The 18,132-nt window shown below is 57.3% G+C and overlaps 1 protein-coding gene across 9 annotated transcripts in view; it reads left to right on the forward strand.

Annotated features, from left to right (window-relative positions):
- The window catches only part of DNM2 (dynamin 2), a 93,447-nt gene that overhangs the window by 69,635 nt on the left and 5,680 nt on the right, over window positions 1-18,132 (forward strand). For 6 of the 9 annotated variants that reach the window (XM_060007756.1, XM_060007757.1, XM_060007750.1 and 3 more), the window contains exons 13-18: window positions 1,953-2,004; window positions 2,947-2,958; window positions 6,773-6,886; window positions 12,557-12,666; window positions 15,439-15,550; window positions 16,096-16,260. In XM_060007756.1, the coding sequence (XP_059863739.1) occupies window positions 1,953-2,004; window positions 2,947-2,958; window positions 6,773-6,886; window positions 12,557-12,666; window positions 15,439-15,550; window positions 16,096-16,260 (565 nt within the window). The remainder of the gene's footprint in view (window positions 1-1,952; window positions 2,005-2,946; window positions 2,959-6,772; window positions 6,887-12,556; window positions 12,667-15,438; window positions 15,551-16,095; window positions 16,261-18,132) is intronic. The other 3 variants (XM_060007753.1, XM_060007754.1, XM_060007755.1) reach the window with 1 other exon arrangement.

The raw sequence follows: 18,132 nt of genomic DNA on the forward strand, positions 1-18,132 counted from the left end.
TGGAGGGGTGAGGTCACGGCCTCGTCACAGGAGGGCCTCAGGCCAAGGGGAGCACTTTGGATTTTCCCCCCAGCACACACCACACACACACACACACACACACACACACACACACATACACACACACACCACACACACACCACACAGACACACACACACACCACACACACAGAGACACAGACACACACACACATGGGCACACCATACTCACACAGACACACACACACGCGCGCACCCCACACACACACATGCGCACACCACACACACACACACACAGACAGACACATGCGTACACCACACACACACACCACACACACACCACACACACACACATACACACACCACACACAGACACACATACACACACCACACACATAGACACAGACACACCACACACACAGACACAGACATACACACACATGCGCACACCACACACACACACACACACACACACACACACACACACACACAAAGGAGGCAAGGGAAAGAGGGGCTGCGAGTCATGTGTGAGACCCAGGAAGCCCTTAGGAGGTAGAGCATCTGGGACCTCACCAGCACCCAGACATCACTGTGAGTGGCTTAGCTCTGTGTCCTTCAGACACTATTGATCCACCTCCTTGCTGTGCATAGAAATTCTGGGGTGTTTTCTCACTGCCCTCAAAACACTAAAAACAAGGCCCAGAGAAAAAGTCCTTGTAGTGAATATATTGATCTTAGGGAAATCAGTGGATAAATTCCACTTCCATTCTTTTCTTTTTTTTCTGAGCCACACGGCATGTGGGAATCTTAGTTCCCTGACCAGAGATTGAACCCATGCCCCCTGCAGTGGATGCGCGGAATCTTAACCACTGGACCGGCAGGGAAGTCCCTCATTTCCATTCTTAATGTTCCACAGTTTACTGATCTAGGAACCGAAGCCTACTTCCTTAACATACACACACACACACACACACACACACACACACACACACACTACCTTATCCAACAACCAGCTTGAACTTAAGCCTACTTCCTTAACACACACACACACACACACACACACACACACACACACACACACTACCTTATCCAACAACCAGCTTGAACTTTAAGGTAAAATCCCAGAGGCATTCAGTAAAGGGATTAAACAAGATGTTTTGCCTTTTCATGTTGTTTCAAAAGTTCCAGCTAAAACAATATGATAAGAAAAGACAATATGACCCCTAAGTAACAGGAGTTAACAGTTGGTTGCCGGTGGTGATAATGATGGTCCGAGTAGAAAATATATTAGGACAAACAAGGGAGCTGAGTAGGTGCCCACGTACAAAATAAAGGAGACTTCGTCTGTCTGTTGTGAACTAGCCAGGAAACAACATAGATGAAGAAGTAAAGAGATCTGGGACTATAGGTAAATAAGGGGCCTTGCAGAAACACATTGACCTTGACTGTCCTCTGACTTGGGTCAGGAGCCATCCAAGATGAGTAGCGTTTTCATGGCGAGCAGCTGTCCCATAGCCTCATCTCCCAGTCTGGATGGCCCTGTGGTCAGAGCCGCTCTGGGCCTCGTGCCCGGGCCAGGATGGGAGGAGAAAGCGGGAAGAAGCCTCAAGTTTGAGCCCCCAAACACTGAAGGTTACTCTGAAGCCAGCATGGCTACCTCCCAGCCACTTGGGAATCCAGCTTCCCATGCCCCCTCTTGGAAGTACCAGGACCCAGTGACTCCTAGAAATAGCTGGCGCTCTCAGGAGTGGCCGAGATCAGGGATGAGAAGTCAGGGTTTAATTTGGTATCTCGTTCGTTCCATGAGCCCGCTCTCTTTCCCTTGGGCAGCCCTTCGTACACGGGGGGCTTCTCTCTGCCTCTGCCCTTGGCCCCCACTCAGGAGAGAACCCCACCTGGGCCACGAGGGCCTCTTGCTCCTCGTCCCTCATGGGCTTCCTGCCGCATGAGCTCTCTCTGTGCTTTGGTTTCAGCGCCCAGCAGAGGAGCACCCAGCTGAACAAGAAGAGAGCCATCCCCAACCAGGTAACTGCCCACCCCTGCACCCTCCGCGGCCCGCAGCTCCACCCTCGGGGGTGGGAGGGCACTAAGGGACCACCAAGCCCAGCGATGGCACCTGGCTCATAGCATGTCCCGCCAGAAACCCCCACCCCCACCCCTCCAGCCTCTCAAATCCACTTAGGTTTTAATATTTTGGGAAACCGGTCTTTGAGCGGCAGCTCTGGCAGGGCCTAGGGGGCAGATTTGCAGAAGGCCCTGTCTGACATCCAAGGCCACGGCTAGAACTTGACACTAAGGAGGGGGGCAGCCCAGTCCCTCTGGTGTCTGCAGCCACATTGGGTTCCCGGGCCCAGCCCTGGAGACTCGGAGCCTGGGGGGAGGCTGGTTGTGACAGGCAGGTCTGGGGAGCCTGGGGGTGCTTTGATCCCCATACCTGGGGAAACCCAGAGCTGTATGGGGGGTTCTCCACCTTGATGTCATGCCCCAGCCAGAGGCCTTGTGAAGTAAGAACAGCTTTATATAGGCCAGTATTAGGTGCCCTTTTTTTTTTTTTCCTGCTTAAGAAAACACATCATCTTTGCAAAAATTTCTGCCGGTGTCCCCTGCCTTCTCCACATCGGGCGGGGGTGGGGATGGGGGCTCTGCTCTTTATCTTGCACGATGACAGAGCCCTCTGGAAAAGAAGGGTGTAACCACTGCATGATTTTTTTTTGCGCTTGCCATAGGTAATACATATATTGTTGCTTTTTCATTTCGGGAGATGATAATGAATTAAATATTAACACCATGAATATAATTAATAGCATGTAATTTTTTTTTCTTTTGCTGTTTTCTCCCCCTGCTCTTCTCTCTCCTCATTTTTGTGCCTTTCCTGCTTTTTCTCCATCCCCTCATGTCCCTTACGTCTCTTTTCCTCCGCCTGCTCTTCTTTGATTTCCCCACAACCCTAACTTTGCATTTTCAAAGGGGGAGATCTTGGTAAGTACTCACTTAGTGTGGTAGCAAACATTAGAGAACTTGGTAGTGGTGGAGACCATGCCACCCCGTAATATCCCCTCCCCCCGCCCCCGCCAAAAATAAATAAATAAATAACAGAACAACTAAAAATCCAGCTAACCTTTAAAAACCTCTGCCGTGGCTGCCGCCTGCCAGGCTTCGTGTTGCCCTGGGCTAAGCTGACTCACACAGACACTAACCTGACCACTGCCCCCATCTGGCGCCCACCCCTCCAGCCCATTCCTGACACGGTTTCCTAGTTTCCTGTAGGTCAGGGATGGCAAATACTCAGCTAACACCCCAGGCCTTTCTCCCTTCACCTCCCTGGCTGGGGATGATTTTGCTCAAGCCCTGCAAGAGCTTATTCTTGCCACTGCCACCACTCTGTCTCCAGACAACACCATGCAGAAATTTTCCCCTCCTGCACTCAAGGCAGACATTCTTAATTGATCCAGCACTCTTTTCCTTGTACCTCTCTCCTGTCCTGTGCCCCTGGCAGACATCACTAATTGATCCTGGCATTTTTGTTTCCTAAGCATGTCACTACTCCCCATTCCGTGGCAGATGTGACTAACTGGTCAAGGAATTTTTTCCCCCATGTGATAGCTTTGCACGTGATACCCCTCCTGTACCCGTGACAGACATTGATCAGGAGACTCTCTCCTGGATGCTGCCACTATCCTCCTGCCTCCATAGCAGATACGATGATTGATTAGGCTGTTCTGTTGCACTTGCCCCGTCCCTTTGCCAATGGCAAACATCACTAATTGATCCTAGTGTCCTTTCCCACAGTGCCCAGAATTCTCACCACAGTGCTATCCATTGATTGGCGAATGGTATTTGCCATCCCTGTTTTAGGTAACACCTCCTCTCTGTGTGTGGCCCAGCCCAGCCCGGCAGGGAGCAGGCAATGCCCACTTCTGAGAGTTGAGCTCTTTTCAAGGTGATTGCCTTTGGGCAGCTGGCTTCCGCCCCAGCTCTCCACCTTGGAGACCATGGCCTGCGCCACCAGCCCTAACCGAGGCCTCCTTCTCCCGGGTTCTCTCCCCCCACACTGGGCGGGCCCTACTGCTGCCCTCTGGCAGGGATCTTCTGGTGACCCCGGGATCTTTCCAGTAGCTGAGCTGAACCCCTAACAGGACCTGGAAGATGCAGAAGAGGCCAAAGCTTGCCATGGTTGGGGGCGGTTGCGGGAGGAATGGATCGTCCTTGGGCCCATGGTTCCCACTTTCCCATGTGTCACCCCAATCCCCTTTGAATGGTTTCTTTCCTCCAAACAGCCCAGAGGCATGTTTCTCCCCACACCCACACCCTGAGAAGTTTAGTCATTCTTTTCCTGCCAGATTCCACACCCCTAGCCACGAAGCCCAGCCCTGCCGTGTGCGTGGCTGTGGCTCCTGGGTCTTCCAGCCATGGTTTCCATCCCTGCCCAGGCGACTCACCCAGGGAGGAGGAGGTGGGCCCCAGCTGCGTCACTTCTCCTGGCAGCCCTTCCTCCCTCCCCCAGCATGCCTGCCCCCCGGAGCACGGGAACTCCGCCTGCCTCTTCTATCTCCCCAGCTGACCCTATTCCCGCCGCCCCTGCCCGCCTTTTCTAAGCCCAGTCCCTTGGGCACAAATCTGGCTTTTGGATGAGAAGGCCCGACCACTCCTTTTCCTCTAGACTCAGCGCCTGTGTCTGCCACCGGCAGCTTGCCCCTCCCCAGGGCGGGATTTTGTCTCTGAATCCCCTTGGGCTCCCATACAGGCAGCTCTCTGGGTGGCTCAAGGGCAGAGGGACCTGAGGGGGGCAGTGCTTCTCCAGGCCTAGCTAGCAACCTCCTGTCCCAAGGCTCAGAGGTGCCATTTCCAGCAGGGCCGCATGCCCTGGAGCATGACAAGGGCCCCATCTGCTAGCTTTGACCTCTACCTGACCCAGGGTGGAGGCAGGCGAGCCAGCTCGGCCACCAAGGGGTGGCGGTGGGGGGCACATCTGCCCCCTTGGGAACGAGGCTGGGCCTGGAAGCGTGGAGGCCTTGCCATGTGAGGACTTCTTCTCTGGGGAGCACCCAACACACACAGCCTCCCCCCTGCCCCTGGCTGTCGATCAATGACTGAAGTTTAGAAGCACCCACTTTAGACCTGGACTAAGACAAGGCAGGCCCTACCCTGCCCCTGGGGGAGTGAGGAACAGGCGGGGACAGGCACCCACGCAGCTCTGGAGATGCAGGGGCTCCTTCCGCCCCCGGCCTGACCACCCGTCCCACTTTGCCCGGGACTGAGGGCATTCCCAGGACTTTGAGGACTAAGCCTAGGGACCTCCTGGACAAGCCAGGGCGGGTCGGTCACCCTGCTGCCAGGACTGAGACCATGACCTCGTTGGGGCTGACAGTCTCTGCCTGCTGCCTGACGGCCACAAGACTCCCAGGTGCTGTCTCGTCATCTCAGGGAGGGAGAAGCCTTAGCACGGGCTGCCAGGTGGCATTTCAACGGTGGCACAGCCTGGGCAGGGACTTCTATGTGGTGCAGAGGTCCCTGGCCGCTCTGTGGCCGTCTCTGCCTTCCTGGTCTCTGAGACTTAAGAGCTCATTTCCAGCCACAGGCGGGTGGTGGCCCTGTGAAGATTTGGTGTGCCCGGGGGCAGGACAGAGTAGACAGGATGAAGGCCCTCTTGAGCCGCATCCACTAGGGAGGCATGTGAGCCCCAGAGGCAGCCCCAAAGCCCTACCCCACCCTGGGGGTACAGCGCCAGCCCTTCCCCGCTGTCCATGGCCACTGGCAGCCCACCTCCTGCAGCTTAGCCCAGTTTGTCGCTGCCTTGGCCCCGGGTGTCCCTGCCTGCGCAGACTCGTGCTTCCCGCCACCCCGGGATCCCCAGTCCAGAGTGGTGGGAGGCTCCATCCCACAAGCGCCTCCATGGCCCGGGGAACATGGGAGTGTGGCCTCCCCCAGGCTACCTGCGTTTAGCTGTCAGGTGAGTCCCCCACGCAGGCCTGGGTTCCGTCTCCTGCTCAGATGACAGCAGTGGCCAGACGAGCCCCATGTAGGGGGTCTCACAGCCCAGAACCCGGATGTGCCAGTCAGAGAAAAAGCCAGAGTGGGGCATGATCCTTGGCGGGTCCCCTGGGCTCAAACTTTTGTCCCCAGCCCTCTGGGTGGAGGAGTCTCTTCATCCTCGTATTCTGAAAAGAGCCTGTGGGGAGGGGAGCCCTGGGGCGGGGGCTGGCCTCGACTCCTGGTCAGAGCAGGTCCCTGTGCCCACCGAGCGCCTGCCTGGGTGAGCCGGGCAGCAGAATCAAGCCTCTGCCCGTTGCCTGGGCGACTCCTCCAGCTCTACATCCACAGCCGCCTTCCACAGGGCACGAGGGGCAGGGCCCAAGGGTGTCGCTGGTACCGCGTCTCACCAAGACAAGTGTGATTCCTTCAGTCACATCCAACGTGACATGCCCCCCCCCCCCACAAGCCTGGGATGCCCTCCTCTGGGCCCCTTCCAGCTGGGAGTACCTTTTGCCACCTGTGCTAATTCAACCTAACACCAAGCGCAGAGGGGCTCCCCAGGGACCCAGTTCCCAATCACCCTGGGGACTGTGAGTGAGTCCATGTCTGCCCACCCGAGGGCCCCACGTTGGTCTCCGTTGGGAAGTGCTTGGGGCAAGGTGGCCTGGAATCGGGGTGCCTGGCTTTGGGCTGGAGGTGTCTCTGCCGTGGTCCCCGTTTTCCCGCCTTGCTAGGGGCGAGGGTGCTGGCCACCGCGCTGGGGCAGGCCGGGCTGGGTGGTGGCCGCTGTCCCCTGCTGAGCCCCGCCCTCCCCCCCCAGGTGATCCGCAGGGGCTGGCTGACCATCAACAACATCAGCCTGATGAAGGGCGGCTCCAAGGAGTACTGGTTTGTGCTGACGGCTGAGTCACTGTCCTGGTACAAAGATGAGGAGGTGAGTGGCTGGCAGGGGTGGGACGGTTGGGCAATGGTGGGTCGTGCTCTCCACACCTCCCTCCTCTGGGTGGCGCTCCCTCAACTTACTGCTCGTTCGGGAAAGGCTCCCTGAGCGCCACCATACCCCGAAGCTTACCATTAGGATGGTATCAGCCAGGGCCGCAGGGTGTCCAAAGGCACTGTGCATCATATCCGAGCCCCTCACGGCCCCCCGTGCGGTTGTGCCTCGTGGGGGCTGGGCTCCCTGAGGAGGAAAGGGGCACGGGGGAGGCTCCAAACTGATCCCACCCTTCAAAATCATGGCAAGGTGGGGGCTTTCAGAGGGGGCACGGCCGGGGGTCGGGGACTCAGGTTCACGCCGAGGCTGCTGGGGTTCCATTTCCTACAGCTAACCCAGACTCAGCCAGGCCCTTAGCCTCTCTGGGCCTCAGTTTCCCCATCCGTGAAGTGAGGTAGAACGGCCCTTGCATCTTTGAGGTGCTCCGTCACGGTGTCTGTCTTGAGATCATTCCACATGTGCTTGGCCTCCTCAGAGGGATGAGGGAGGCCTCTGGGAACAGCACCAGGAATAATAAGCACAGGGCGTGGTGTTGCACGTTGCCTCGTGCCATGGTCTCCCTGAGCCTGTGGACGGGGCTGTGAGTGAGTGCACCCCTGTTCCCTGGCCCAGCGGGCAGCCCCACCGGGTGTTGCCATGCAGGTCCCTCCTCCGCCTCGGCCCATCCTCCCGTCCTGAGTGGCCCATTTCGTGGCTTAGTTCTCTTAACAGAACGACAGTACTGTGGCTTAGTGGCCTGGGAGTGAAGCCACTCCTCTGGTGTGACTGCCTGTTGCCACTCTGACACAGGCTTCCAGGGGCCACCAGCGAGGGCCAGTGTGTTTCTCTGGGCTGCCCTGTGAGAGATAACACAGGCGCTCCCTGTCGTCAAGGTGGTGTTAGGTGGCTCTCGATTTGCGTCTGTGACAGAGGTCCCAAATGAAGGCACTTACAGAGGTGGTCTGTTTCTTGCCCGCCCGGCGAGCTTGGCAGCCCTGTGCCGTGAGGCTGGCCAGGGCCCTGGCTCCGCCTCCCCCATGGCCATCGTAACACATAGCTCCTCCTCGTGGTCCAGGATGGCTGCCCCGTGCCCATCACCACGTGGCCACAGGAGGGAAGGAGGTGCCTGACAAGGAAGGCACACGCATCCCTCTGCACACATGCTCCGGGATCTTTGCTTCCGCTCTGTGCTTTGCCCACATGGGATGGCACAGCCTCCAGCCCGGCCCAGGTGCCCCCAGAGGAGAGGCTGGGCTTCTCTGGTCACCCCTGGAGCTGCCCTACCTGGTTCTCCCCCCTTGGGGTTTTGGGGTGACCCCCACACCTGGGGCTTCACCAGCAGCTGACCCCATCCCGGGACAGGCAGGCCTGTGCCCAACCATGTGTATTTCCACCCAGGCTCAGAGACAAGACAGGTAGAACTCTGTTGGCGCCCCTGGGTAGCCCTGTCTTGTTTATGAAGCCCCTGCCCTGTGCCAGCCTCACTGGCTGGGAGAGCCTGCCGTGGTCCCACACGGAGAGCATTGTCTTCTTCCTCCTCCTCAGTAGATACTCACATTCCTTTTGTCAGGGAAGGAAACTGAGGTTCTGAGCAGTGACTTGCCCCCATGTCACGGCGTGGGGAAGTGTCCCCATGCGGTGGGTACAGAACACAGGCTCCCTGACCCGAGGCACCTCAGCCCCACACCTGGACCACTCCCCACTGCCCAGGCAGGAAGCGGTTCCCACAAGTGGCGGGTGTTTAAGAGTAGAATGTCATCATCCCACTCCCCGTGAGGCCAGAGCTCACCGCTGGAATGTCGTGAAGGCTTGGGAGCCCCGAGTCCCCCAAGGGACCTTGTCTGGGTGGCTGCTTCTAAACTGGGGTTGTCCAGGACCCTGGCGCCTTCCTGGGTCGAGATGCAGAGGGAGGGTGGGTGGGACTGGGCATTTCTCAAGGAACCTGCGTGGCCAGATCCGCTCCTCAAAATGGCCGGGGTGCAGTGTGGGTGGGGATGACGCTTGCACTTTTTCTCCCTCTCTTTCCTCCCCCGCAGTCTGAAGCTCAGTCTGCTCTGTGCTGCATCAGCTGTCAGATAAGCTGAGAGCTGGTTCGCACCTTTGGGCTTTGGGGGTCTCCGGGGCAGGAATGCCGGGCCTCGGGCGGTTGGAGAGGGGGCTTCTGGGCCCAAACCCTAGCCTGGCGATTCGCTGTATGGCATCATCGGGAGCTCAGTTTTTGACTTAAGGAGGGGCCCTTCGTTTCTTCTTCATCTAGGGGTTGAAAGCAGGAGCCCCAGACCCTCCCTCGGGGCCCCAGAGCAGAGGCAGGGGCAGTGCTGGGAGGAGGGTCGAGCGCCGCCGGCGGTAATGAGAACCAGCAGACCTGTGAATGGGGCCCTGTGTACACCCCAGACACAGAGCTGCCTGAGATTGGGGAGGGGCAGTCGCGAAATCCTGTCTGTCTGTCTGTCCGTCCCCCGCCCTCCCCCCTCCCCGCCAAGTTAGGATCCCAGCAAGGGCCCTGAAAATCACACAACAGGGTGGCCACCCCCGGGGTCAGGCCACCATCGTAGAGAAGCCTCAGAGAGAGGCAAGACACCATATTTCTTTATTAAAAAAAATAAACAAGAGGAGGTGGTTACTGGAGGGTAGGAATAGGAGACTGATTCCACCAGAGCCCCCAACCCCTCAGCCGGTGTCGGGGCTCTCTTTGCCTCTGCCCGGCGCCTCTTTTCCTCCCCGGCGCCCGCCCCCGCCCAAGCCCTTCTTCTTTATTCCAGAATCTTCTGTCCAGGCCTCCAGCCTGTGGGGAGGAGGGCGGTGGGCAGTGGCACTCACCTCCTGGTCTGCCTCGCTGCGTGGGTGGCAGCAAGTTTGGGTGGGGGGCCCATCCTGACGCGCCGCTCGCCCGAGCCCAGCCTAACCAATGTGCAGACTACTGTACACATTCAGAGCCCCCTGAACAGGTAGTCTGAACACTGGGTTGGCGGGGCCGGCTGTCTGTCCTGCGGGCCCCCTGGGCAGCAGCAGGGCCACAGCGCCCCAGCACCTCCGAGCAGGCGAGGAAGCCACTGGTCCGCCCGCGACAATCTGCTTCGTCTCTTCTGACGTGGCACGGCCGGGGCCAGCGCGCATCTGGAGAAAGTTGTGGGTTTTCAGGAAATCCTAAGGAGGCGGGGTGGGGGGGCGGGGGGGAGGGCGGGGGGGTTGGGAGGGAGGGTTTGGGTCCGTGGCCTCTGTGTGCAGGAGAAGGTCTCTTTGGGGGTGGGGGCGGGGTACATGCACGCCTCCGTGTCTGTGTGGTGTGTGTTTGTGTCGTGCGTGTGTGTGTGTGTGTGTGTGTGTGGTGTGTGTGTGTGTGTGTGTGTGTGTGTGTGTGTGTGTGTGTGTGTGTGTAGAGAGAGAGTGTGTATGCGTGCGTGCGGGCAGCATCAGGAAGGCAGCCTCTGTGCTCTGGGCGGAATCACGCTATAAACACTTCCAGATGTGGTGTCTCACTCGGGGCCCAAAAGGACTGTGACTCAGTTACTTGGCCTTAGCCGGCCAACTGGAAGCTTCCTGCCTCATGACATGATAGGGTGGGAGCAGCAGAGGCTCTTCACAAACTTCCGGGCCGGGAACTCCTGCCCTGGCCCTTTCTAAAGCCCCCCGCCCAAATTCTTCCCTGAGAGGTTGGAGGGCCCCGGGCTCCGCATTCCCTGGCCTGCCTGTACCCTCCTCCCCTGCCCTGGCTTCCAGCATGAATGGGGTTCCCACCTCCTTGGCTCCTCTCCTTGCCCAGAACCCGGTGGACTGACTGACCCTGGAGCATAAGAGTGACAGACAGACAGACAAAAGAAAACCCCTGGCGCCTCGCAAGCACCAGCTCTGGGGTGGGCATGTGCTGGGGACTTTCACAGTGTCCGTCCTCACCTTGCACCAGGAGGACGAGACTCCTACCCATCTTTGACAGCTGAGGAAACTGAGGCAGACAGGGGCAGTGACTTGCCCAAGGGCACATGGCTGGGGAGGGGCCAGGCCCAGCTGAGCTTCTCGCCTCAGTCAGGACTGAGCCCACGCACCGAGCCTGCCACTCGCTCCTGCCTCCCGTTGAGTAGTCCTGAAACTCCAAGTGGCCCTCCACCCTCTGGGAGGGCCCCTGGGCCCCTTCCCCGCCACCACTGTGGCTGCTGTTGATTTGGGGAGGAACCGCCACGTTGGGTTTTGTTCTGAGGCCTTCTGGAGGTCAGGGGTAGGATGGGTGAAAGGAAGTGAGCTGCTGTGTGAGGGGGGCAGGTCTCTCTTCTCCAGAGATGCCCAGGAGGTCAAAGACCAGGAGGGCCGTGGGGAGAACCTGGCTTCTGAAGTCCCACCGCGGCCCAGTCCACCCGCTGCGTGGCCCAGGGCGGCCCACTTCCCTCTCTGAGCGCGATGCTTCCCTGGCAGGGATGCGTGAGAGGGCTCCATGAGCTGCTGGATAAGCAGCATTTCCCATCAGCCCTTGAGAGCTGCTGTGGGTCGAGTGGGAGTCGGGGAGGGGCGGGGGGGTACCCTGATGCTGTGCTTTGGTTTCCTGGTGTAGAAAACCCAGTGAATGCACTGCCACCTCCTCCCCCCGCCCCCAGTAAAGGTTAATAGCAATGCATCTGCACGGGCCTAGGCGTATCGTAGGTGCTTAGCTAACAGGAGGTGGGCTGCGGAGTGGGACTCCCAGCTCGGAGACTCACCAGGCCCGTGCCCTTGACCAAGGGACGCGTCCTCTCTGAGCTGCTTTCCCCAGCAGCCGTCAGGACTGCCATGCCCAGCACTCGGTTGGCACTTTCTGAACAGGGCCACCCCGGCCATCAGCTCACGGGGGCCTCGCTTTCCAGCTCCCTCCCCCGCCCCCACTGCCTGCCCCTCTGTGCCTCTGTCTGTCTCTTTCTCTCGAAAATGGGATCATATTGGTAACTCACTTGCAGGCTCGTCGTGAAGAAGTAGTCATGTTAATGGTTTCATTCACTCAGTGGTTGGAATCTGGGTAGAGTCAGAGTTGGCCAGTTTTGAGCATCCACTGTGTGTCAGCAGTAAACCAAACAGACAGGAGTCTCCACCCCCCGAGGACCCAATGAGTCGGTCTAGGTGACCCTAGGTCAATAAGCAAGAAATGCGGGGTGGCGGGGGAGACTTCTCTGGTCCAGTGGTTGGGACTCCGTGCTCTCACTGCCGAGGACGTGGGTTTGATCCCTGGTCAGGGAACTAAGACCCCGTAAGCCGCGCAGCACAGTCAAGGAAAAAAAAAAAAAGATACGTGGTGTGTTGTGTTACATGAGGGGAAGCGCCAAGGGGAAAAGTAGGGGGAGAGTTTGGGGTGGGGTCAGGGCAGGCCTCTCCTGGAGGGTCCCTCTGTACAAAAGAGGCAAGGAGGGCACCAGGCCGGTGTTGGCGGGGGTGGGGGGGGCATGCTAGGTGCAAAGGCCCTGGGGTAGGAGCCCGCTTGGGATGTTCAGAGGCTAGCGTGGCTGGGGCAGGTAAGCGAGGGGGAGGGCGGTGCCAGACTAGCTCACCCGAGGAAAAGCAGCATGGGAGGCGTCAGGTGTTGGCGGTGGTCCTCCTGGTAGAGTCCAGCCCAGGGCAGCCTCAGGGCCTCAGTTAAACAGCCCAGGGTGACCCCTCCCCTTTCACCCTCAGGAGAAAGAGAAGAAGTACATGCTGCCTCTGGACAACCTCAAAATCCGCGACGTGGAGAAGGGCTTCATGTCCAACAAGCACGTCTTCGCCATCTTCAACACGGAGCAGAGGTGAGTGCCCCCGACCCCGACCCCCATCCCCCAAGGTCCCAGGGAGACCAATGGCCCTCGTTCAATCATTCTTCAGTGTCCACCGAGCACTTGCTGTGAACAGTCCCTACCCTGGGGTCTCACATTCCAGAAAGGGTGTCAGTCAAGAAACAGAAAAGTGCTTCTGTGGGGTGGTCAGCGGGGTGGGGAGGCTGAAACAATGCAAGAGCCGTGGAGGGTTCTGAGCAGAGGAGGGATGGGACCTGGCTCTGGTGCTCACCGGCGCCCCCTGGTGGCCACGAGGGGAACAGGCTGAGGAGGCGAGCGTGGGAGACGAGGGAGGAGACGCCTGCACTGGCCCAGGTGGGAGATGGTGGGGCTGGACCCAAGTGGGGCTGAGGACATAGAGGAGGAAGGGGTGGATTCCAGTAGAGCGACTGAACTCCTGGCGGGTGTGGGTATGAGAGCAAGAAAGGTGTCGCTGAGGGACTGAGCTGCCATTGGCTGACATGGGGAAGGCAGAGGCAGAGTAGGCTCGGGGCCAGTCGGAGTCTGGGTTGGGGTGATGCTGAGGGAGAGGGGCCTGTGAGACACCACGTGGGGCACAGGGGAGCCAGCTGGGTAAGTATGAGAGACTGGTGTTCAGGAGTGCGCTCCGGGCAGGAACGTGAATTTGGGGAGTTGTTGTTGTGTGGAGGTGTTTCAAGTCTAATGGGATGAGATTCCCTGGGCCAGTATAACAGAGAAGAGAAGGGCCCAGGAGGCTCTCAGTAAACCCACGCCAAGGGGCGTTGGTGGGAGACTTTAGCAAAAGCAAAGATACTTCTCTCAGCTCAGGAAGAGACCCAGTTGGCAGGAGGTCTGAGAGCAGGCGGAAGGGCTGAGCATGGACCCAGGAGGGCCCCTGCCCAGACTCACACCCTCATCCAGGGAACCCCCAAGTCAGGGGTCAGCTGTCAGCCAGGGCCTGATGGTTCTTCATGACTGGCCAGCAGGCAGTGACATCCTCCCTCTTGGCCCCAGGACCACCTTCCCCACTGCCCATCCACACGCACCAGATCCAGCTGAGCCACCTGTTTTGTGCAAGAATCGTTCTATCCTGCTTTGCTCTGGGCTGGCCTAAAACTCTTGAGACCCACTTTGACCATCAGCTGGCTCCAAAAACCTTTATAACCCTTTTAGGTTCATCTCTCCCTACCCCCCACCTCCCCTGCCTAAGAAACCCTAGGGTGTGTGGGAGACCCTGGGTTCTGCGATGGGACAGGCCTGCTGGGAAGCTCTTCCTGGCTGTGTAACGCCAGACAGCCATCCCACCTCCCTGGCCCTGTGATCCCCTGTGCAGCGGGCGGTGGCGGGGGGGGCGGTGAAGATATTACCTAATGTATCATTTAGTGGTGAGTTCGGGAAACCCAGATTGATAGTAGCAGAAACAAGATAGAAGTTGGGGTTTTTTATGTAAATCAAGTCCAGACTTTACCATCTGGTGCAGGTTGGACAACCCCACAGGCATCCAGGCCCAGGCCCTCCTTCTTATTTCTCAGCTCTCCTCCTCTTTGTCCAAGATGGCTGCTCAAACTCCAGCCATCATGATGATGTTCCAGGCAGCAGGAAGGAGGAGGAGCAACAAAGACATGCTCCCTTTCCCTGCTCTCAGCTCCTTCCAGAAGTCTCAGGGCAGCCACTCACTGACTGCTGGTTGGCCTGAGCACTGTTGTGAGGCCATCCGTGCCTAACCTCAGACCCAGATCTCACTCGAAGACTTTGGGACAGCTTGGCCGTCTCAGTCACACCTGCCCTGTGGGACAGGATGGCATGCGTGTAGCATGGATCCTGGCCTATATATGGAGAACACTGCCCATAAACACTGGTTAGTGTCTGTCCGTTGTTCCCCCAGCCTTTTGGCTCTGCACCTTCCGCTCACAGACCCACATTTGCCCAGCAGTTCACAAGCCTTTGCTGGGAGTTTCAGTCCTGCCCTGGCCAGTTCCACCTCCCTCCCAGGAATCGGGGCACATGCTGGACCTTTACTGTCCAAGGCAGCAGCCACTGGCCACATGTGACTGTTTATTTATTTTTATTAATTTTTATTGGAGTTTAGTTGTTTTACAATGTTGTGTTAGTTTCTGCTCTACAGCAGAGTGAATCAGCTATACGTATACATATATTCCCTCTTTTTTGGATTTCCACATGTGACTATTTAAATGTAAATTGATGGAAATAAAATAAAAATTTACATTCACTTTCTCGGCCATGCTGGCCCCATTCCTGACGCTCAGAAAGAAGCCACCTGTGGCTCGTGGCTGCTGCGTCAGGCCAGAACGTTCTTTTGGATGATGCGGCTGTAGCTTCTCTAGAAAACACCTTGACGGGAGCTCCCCAACTGGCGGAGGGTGTCGTGGGTCACTGCCCACTTCTGGAGGGGTCGTTGGCAGCCTTTGGCTCCTCCAGGAGAGCATAAAGGAGGGGATGGGCAGTTCCCAGGGGAAGGAGAGGAGTAGCTGAGCCCACAAACAAAACACTGCAGATGCCGCTAGATGCAGACTCTTGCTGAGCACACGCCCTGCTCTCGGCACGGTTTTGGGTGTTACAGGCACGAATTCACGGTACCTCCATCAGCCCAACGGGGTGCAGGGGCTGCTGCCATCCTGGGGCCTCTGGTCATGAGTGCCCCCGGTCAGGGGTGAATCCTGGTCAGTCAGGCCAACCCCAGGGCCTGAGCTCCAGCTCACTGCACCCACCGGGCCCACGGGCAGGGTCAAGCATGCGCCTTTCCCTCCCTCCCTCTCACCGCAGGAACGTCTACAAGGACCTGCGGCAGATTGAGCTGGCCTGTGACTCCCAGGAGGACGTGGACAGCTGGAAGGCCTCATTCCTCCGAGCCGGGGTCTACCCTGAGAAGGACCAGGTGAGGAGCGCCCTGCCCGGCCGGCACACCTTGGGCTGAGCTGACCCCACCTGGGAGAAGGGCGGCCAGCATCTCACGGGATGGGTCATTTCAGGCTGTGTTTGCCAGCACTCTCTGAGGGCATGTAGCCCATACCCTCTTGAGCAGACAAAGCAGAAAGGGCTGGGGAGGGTTCTGTCATCGGCGCCCAGAAGGTTCTCCAACTAAAGTCAAGGACAGGGACACACGTGGACCAGGATCCTGTCTGCTTTGTTCTCTCTCCTTTTTTCCTGTCCTTGAGGCGGAGTGAACATGGCCCCCAAATTAACATGTTCCAATCCCCAGGTGAGAGGCACTAGCCCATCTTTGGACTGTGGTCACCCCCAGGTCCGGGCAGCTCAGCCCAGGGGCAGGCAGGGCCACGTGGTGCCAACGCGGCCATGAGGGGCCAGCCCCAGAGGGTCAGCTGCGGGTGGGGTAGGGCAAGCAATCCCCAGAGGAGGGGTGCTCCCCACGCTGGACTCAGGCTGCAGTCACCCCTCATGGCCTCCCCTCCCCGCTTGCAGGCAGAAAATGAGGACGGAGCCCAGGAGAACACCTTCTCCATGGACCCGCAGCTGGAGCGGCAGGTGGAGACCATTCGCAACCTGGTGGACTCCTATGTGGCCATCATCAACAAGTCTATCCGTGACCTCATGCCAAAGACCATCATGCACCTCATGATCAACAATGTGAGTGCCTGCCCCTCCAGGTCCCCCTTCCCCCAAGACGGGGCGGCCACAGCCAGATTTGGGCTGATCACAGTCTGTATAAAATCAGAAATGAGAGTGAGGGCTTCCCTGGTGGCGCAGTGGTTGAGAGTCCGCCTGCCGATGCAGGGGACACGGGTTCGTGCCCCGGTCTGGGAAGTTCTCACATGCCGCGGAGCGGCTGGGCCCGTGAGCCATGGCCGCTGAGCCTGCGCGTCCAGAGCCTGTGGTCTGCAACGGGAGAGGCCACAAAAGTGAGAGGTCCACATACCACAAAAAAAAAAAAAATGAGAGTGAGTCTCACCACCTTTTAAACATCACAGTCAGGATCCTCAGCCTCTCTTGGGAAATGAGAAGGTACAGACACATGGGGCTCACACCCCCGTTTAATCGGGTCATTGAAGCTATCACCACGCTTGTGCATTTGCTCTAAAGTTTTCCAGCCTTACAGTAACCCTGGGAGAGGGCCTGCTATCATCCCCATTTTATAGACAGGAAAACAGAGGCCCAGAGAGGTCAAGAAGCCTGACCCAAGTCACTCAGAAGAGTGAGGGGTGGGATTCAAACCCAGGCTGAGTCTGTCCCCAGCTGTGACCTCCTGGTGGCCTGCAGCCCGGCCTGCCTTCACCCCAGGGTGTTACCTGCTACCTCCGGGGCTCCTGAACCTCTCAGGGTATCAGGCTTCTCTTCGGTGAAATGCAGCTGTACTGATGTCTCCTCCTCCAGGCTGCTGGGAGGGTTCAGGCCTTGGGCTCAGCACTAGGCACTCAGAAAGCTATGTAACCCAGGTTCAGTTTATGTTGTGACTGTAAAACCTCTAAATACGACAGAGTCTAAAGCAAAAATCCCATGTCCCTTCCCTTTCACTCCGTTCTTCCCAGTCTCTTCTTCAGTGGTGGTCAGTGTTAAGTTTCATGGGTGTCCTAGTACCTTGTTCACGTATAGATGGGATTTGCTGCAGCTATGAACTTCTAAATTCATGTATGCTTTGACCCAGCAGTTCTCCTTGTAAAAACGGAAGGGAAATTATCTATTTGTCTATCTGTAATATGCCTAGGAATCTGGAAGTTTGTACAAGGACCTAGTGACCAGTTGCTCCCTAGAGGGAGAACTCAGGGGGCCTAAGGAGGCCAGAGTGGACAAAGGAGTTTTCACTGTATCTTTAGGTTATATTTTATTTTCCCTTTTACTCATTTTTCAGAATTTAAATGTTTGACTAGCTAGTGTATTTACGTGGTTCGCAAATGAAAAACTATCCAGCACTGTCATCTTTGTATGTGTTGAAAGTTCGAGAAAATTCATCCATCCATATATGTATTTTTTTCATGTTCTTTTCCATTATAGTTTATTATAGGATATTTAATATAGTTCCCTGCAGTATACAGTAGAACATTGTTGTTTATTTTATATATAGTAGTTTGTGTCTGCTAATTCCAAACTCCTAATTTATCCATCCCTCCACCCTTTCCCCCTTTGGTAACCATAAGTTTGTTTTCTGTGTCTATGAGTCTGTTTCTGTCTTATAAATGAATTCATTTGTATCATATTTTATTGTTTTTTGTTTTTTTTTGTGGTACGTGGGCCTCTCACTGTTGTGGCCTCTCCCGTTGCGGAGCACAGGCTCCGGACGCGCAGGCTCAGCGGCCATGGCTCACGGGCCCAGCCGCCCCGCGGCATGTGGGATCTTCCCGGACTGGGGCACGAACCCGTGTTCCCTGCATCGGCAGGCGGACTCTCAACCACTGCGCCACCAGGGAAGCCCAGTATCATATTTTAGATTCCACATATAAGTGATATCATATCCATTCTTCTTTATGGCTGAGTAGTGTTCCATTGTATATATGTACCACATTT

This window comes from Delphinus delphis, chromosome 3, assembly GCF_949987515.2.
Source record: "Delphinus delphis chromosome 3, mDelDel1.2, whole genome shotgun sequence".
NCBI classification, from domain to species: domain Eukaryota; kingdom Metazoa; phylum Chordata; class Mammalia; order Artiodactyla; family Delphinidae; genus Delphinus; species Delphinus delphis.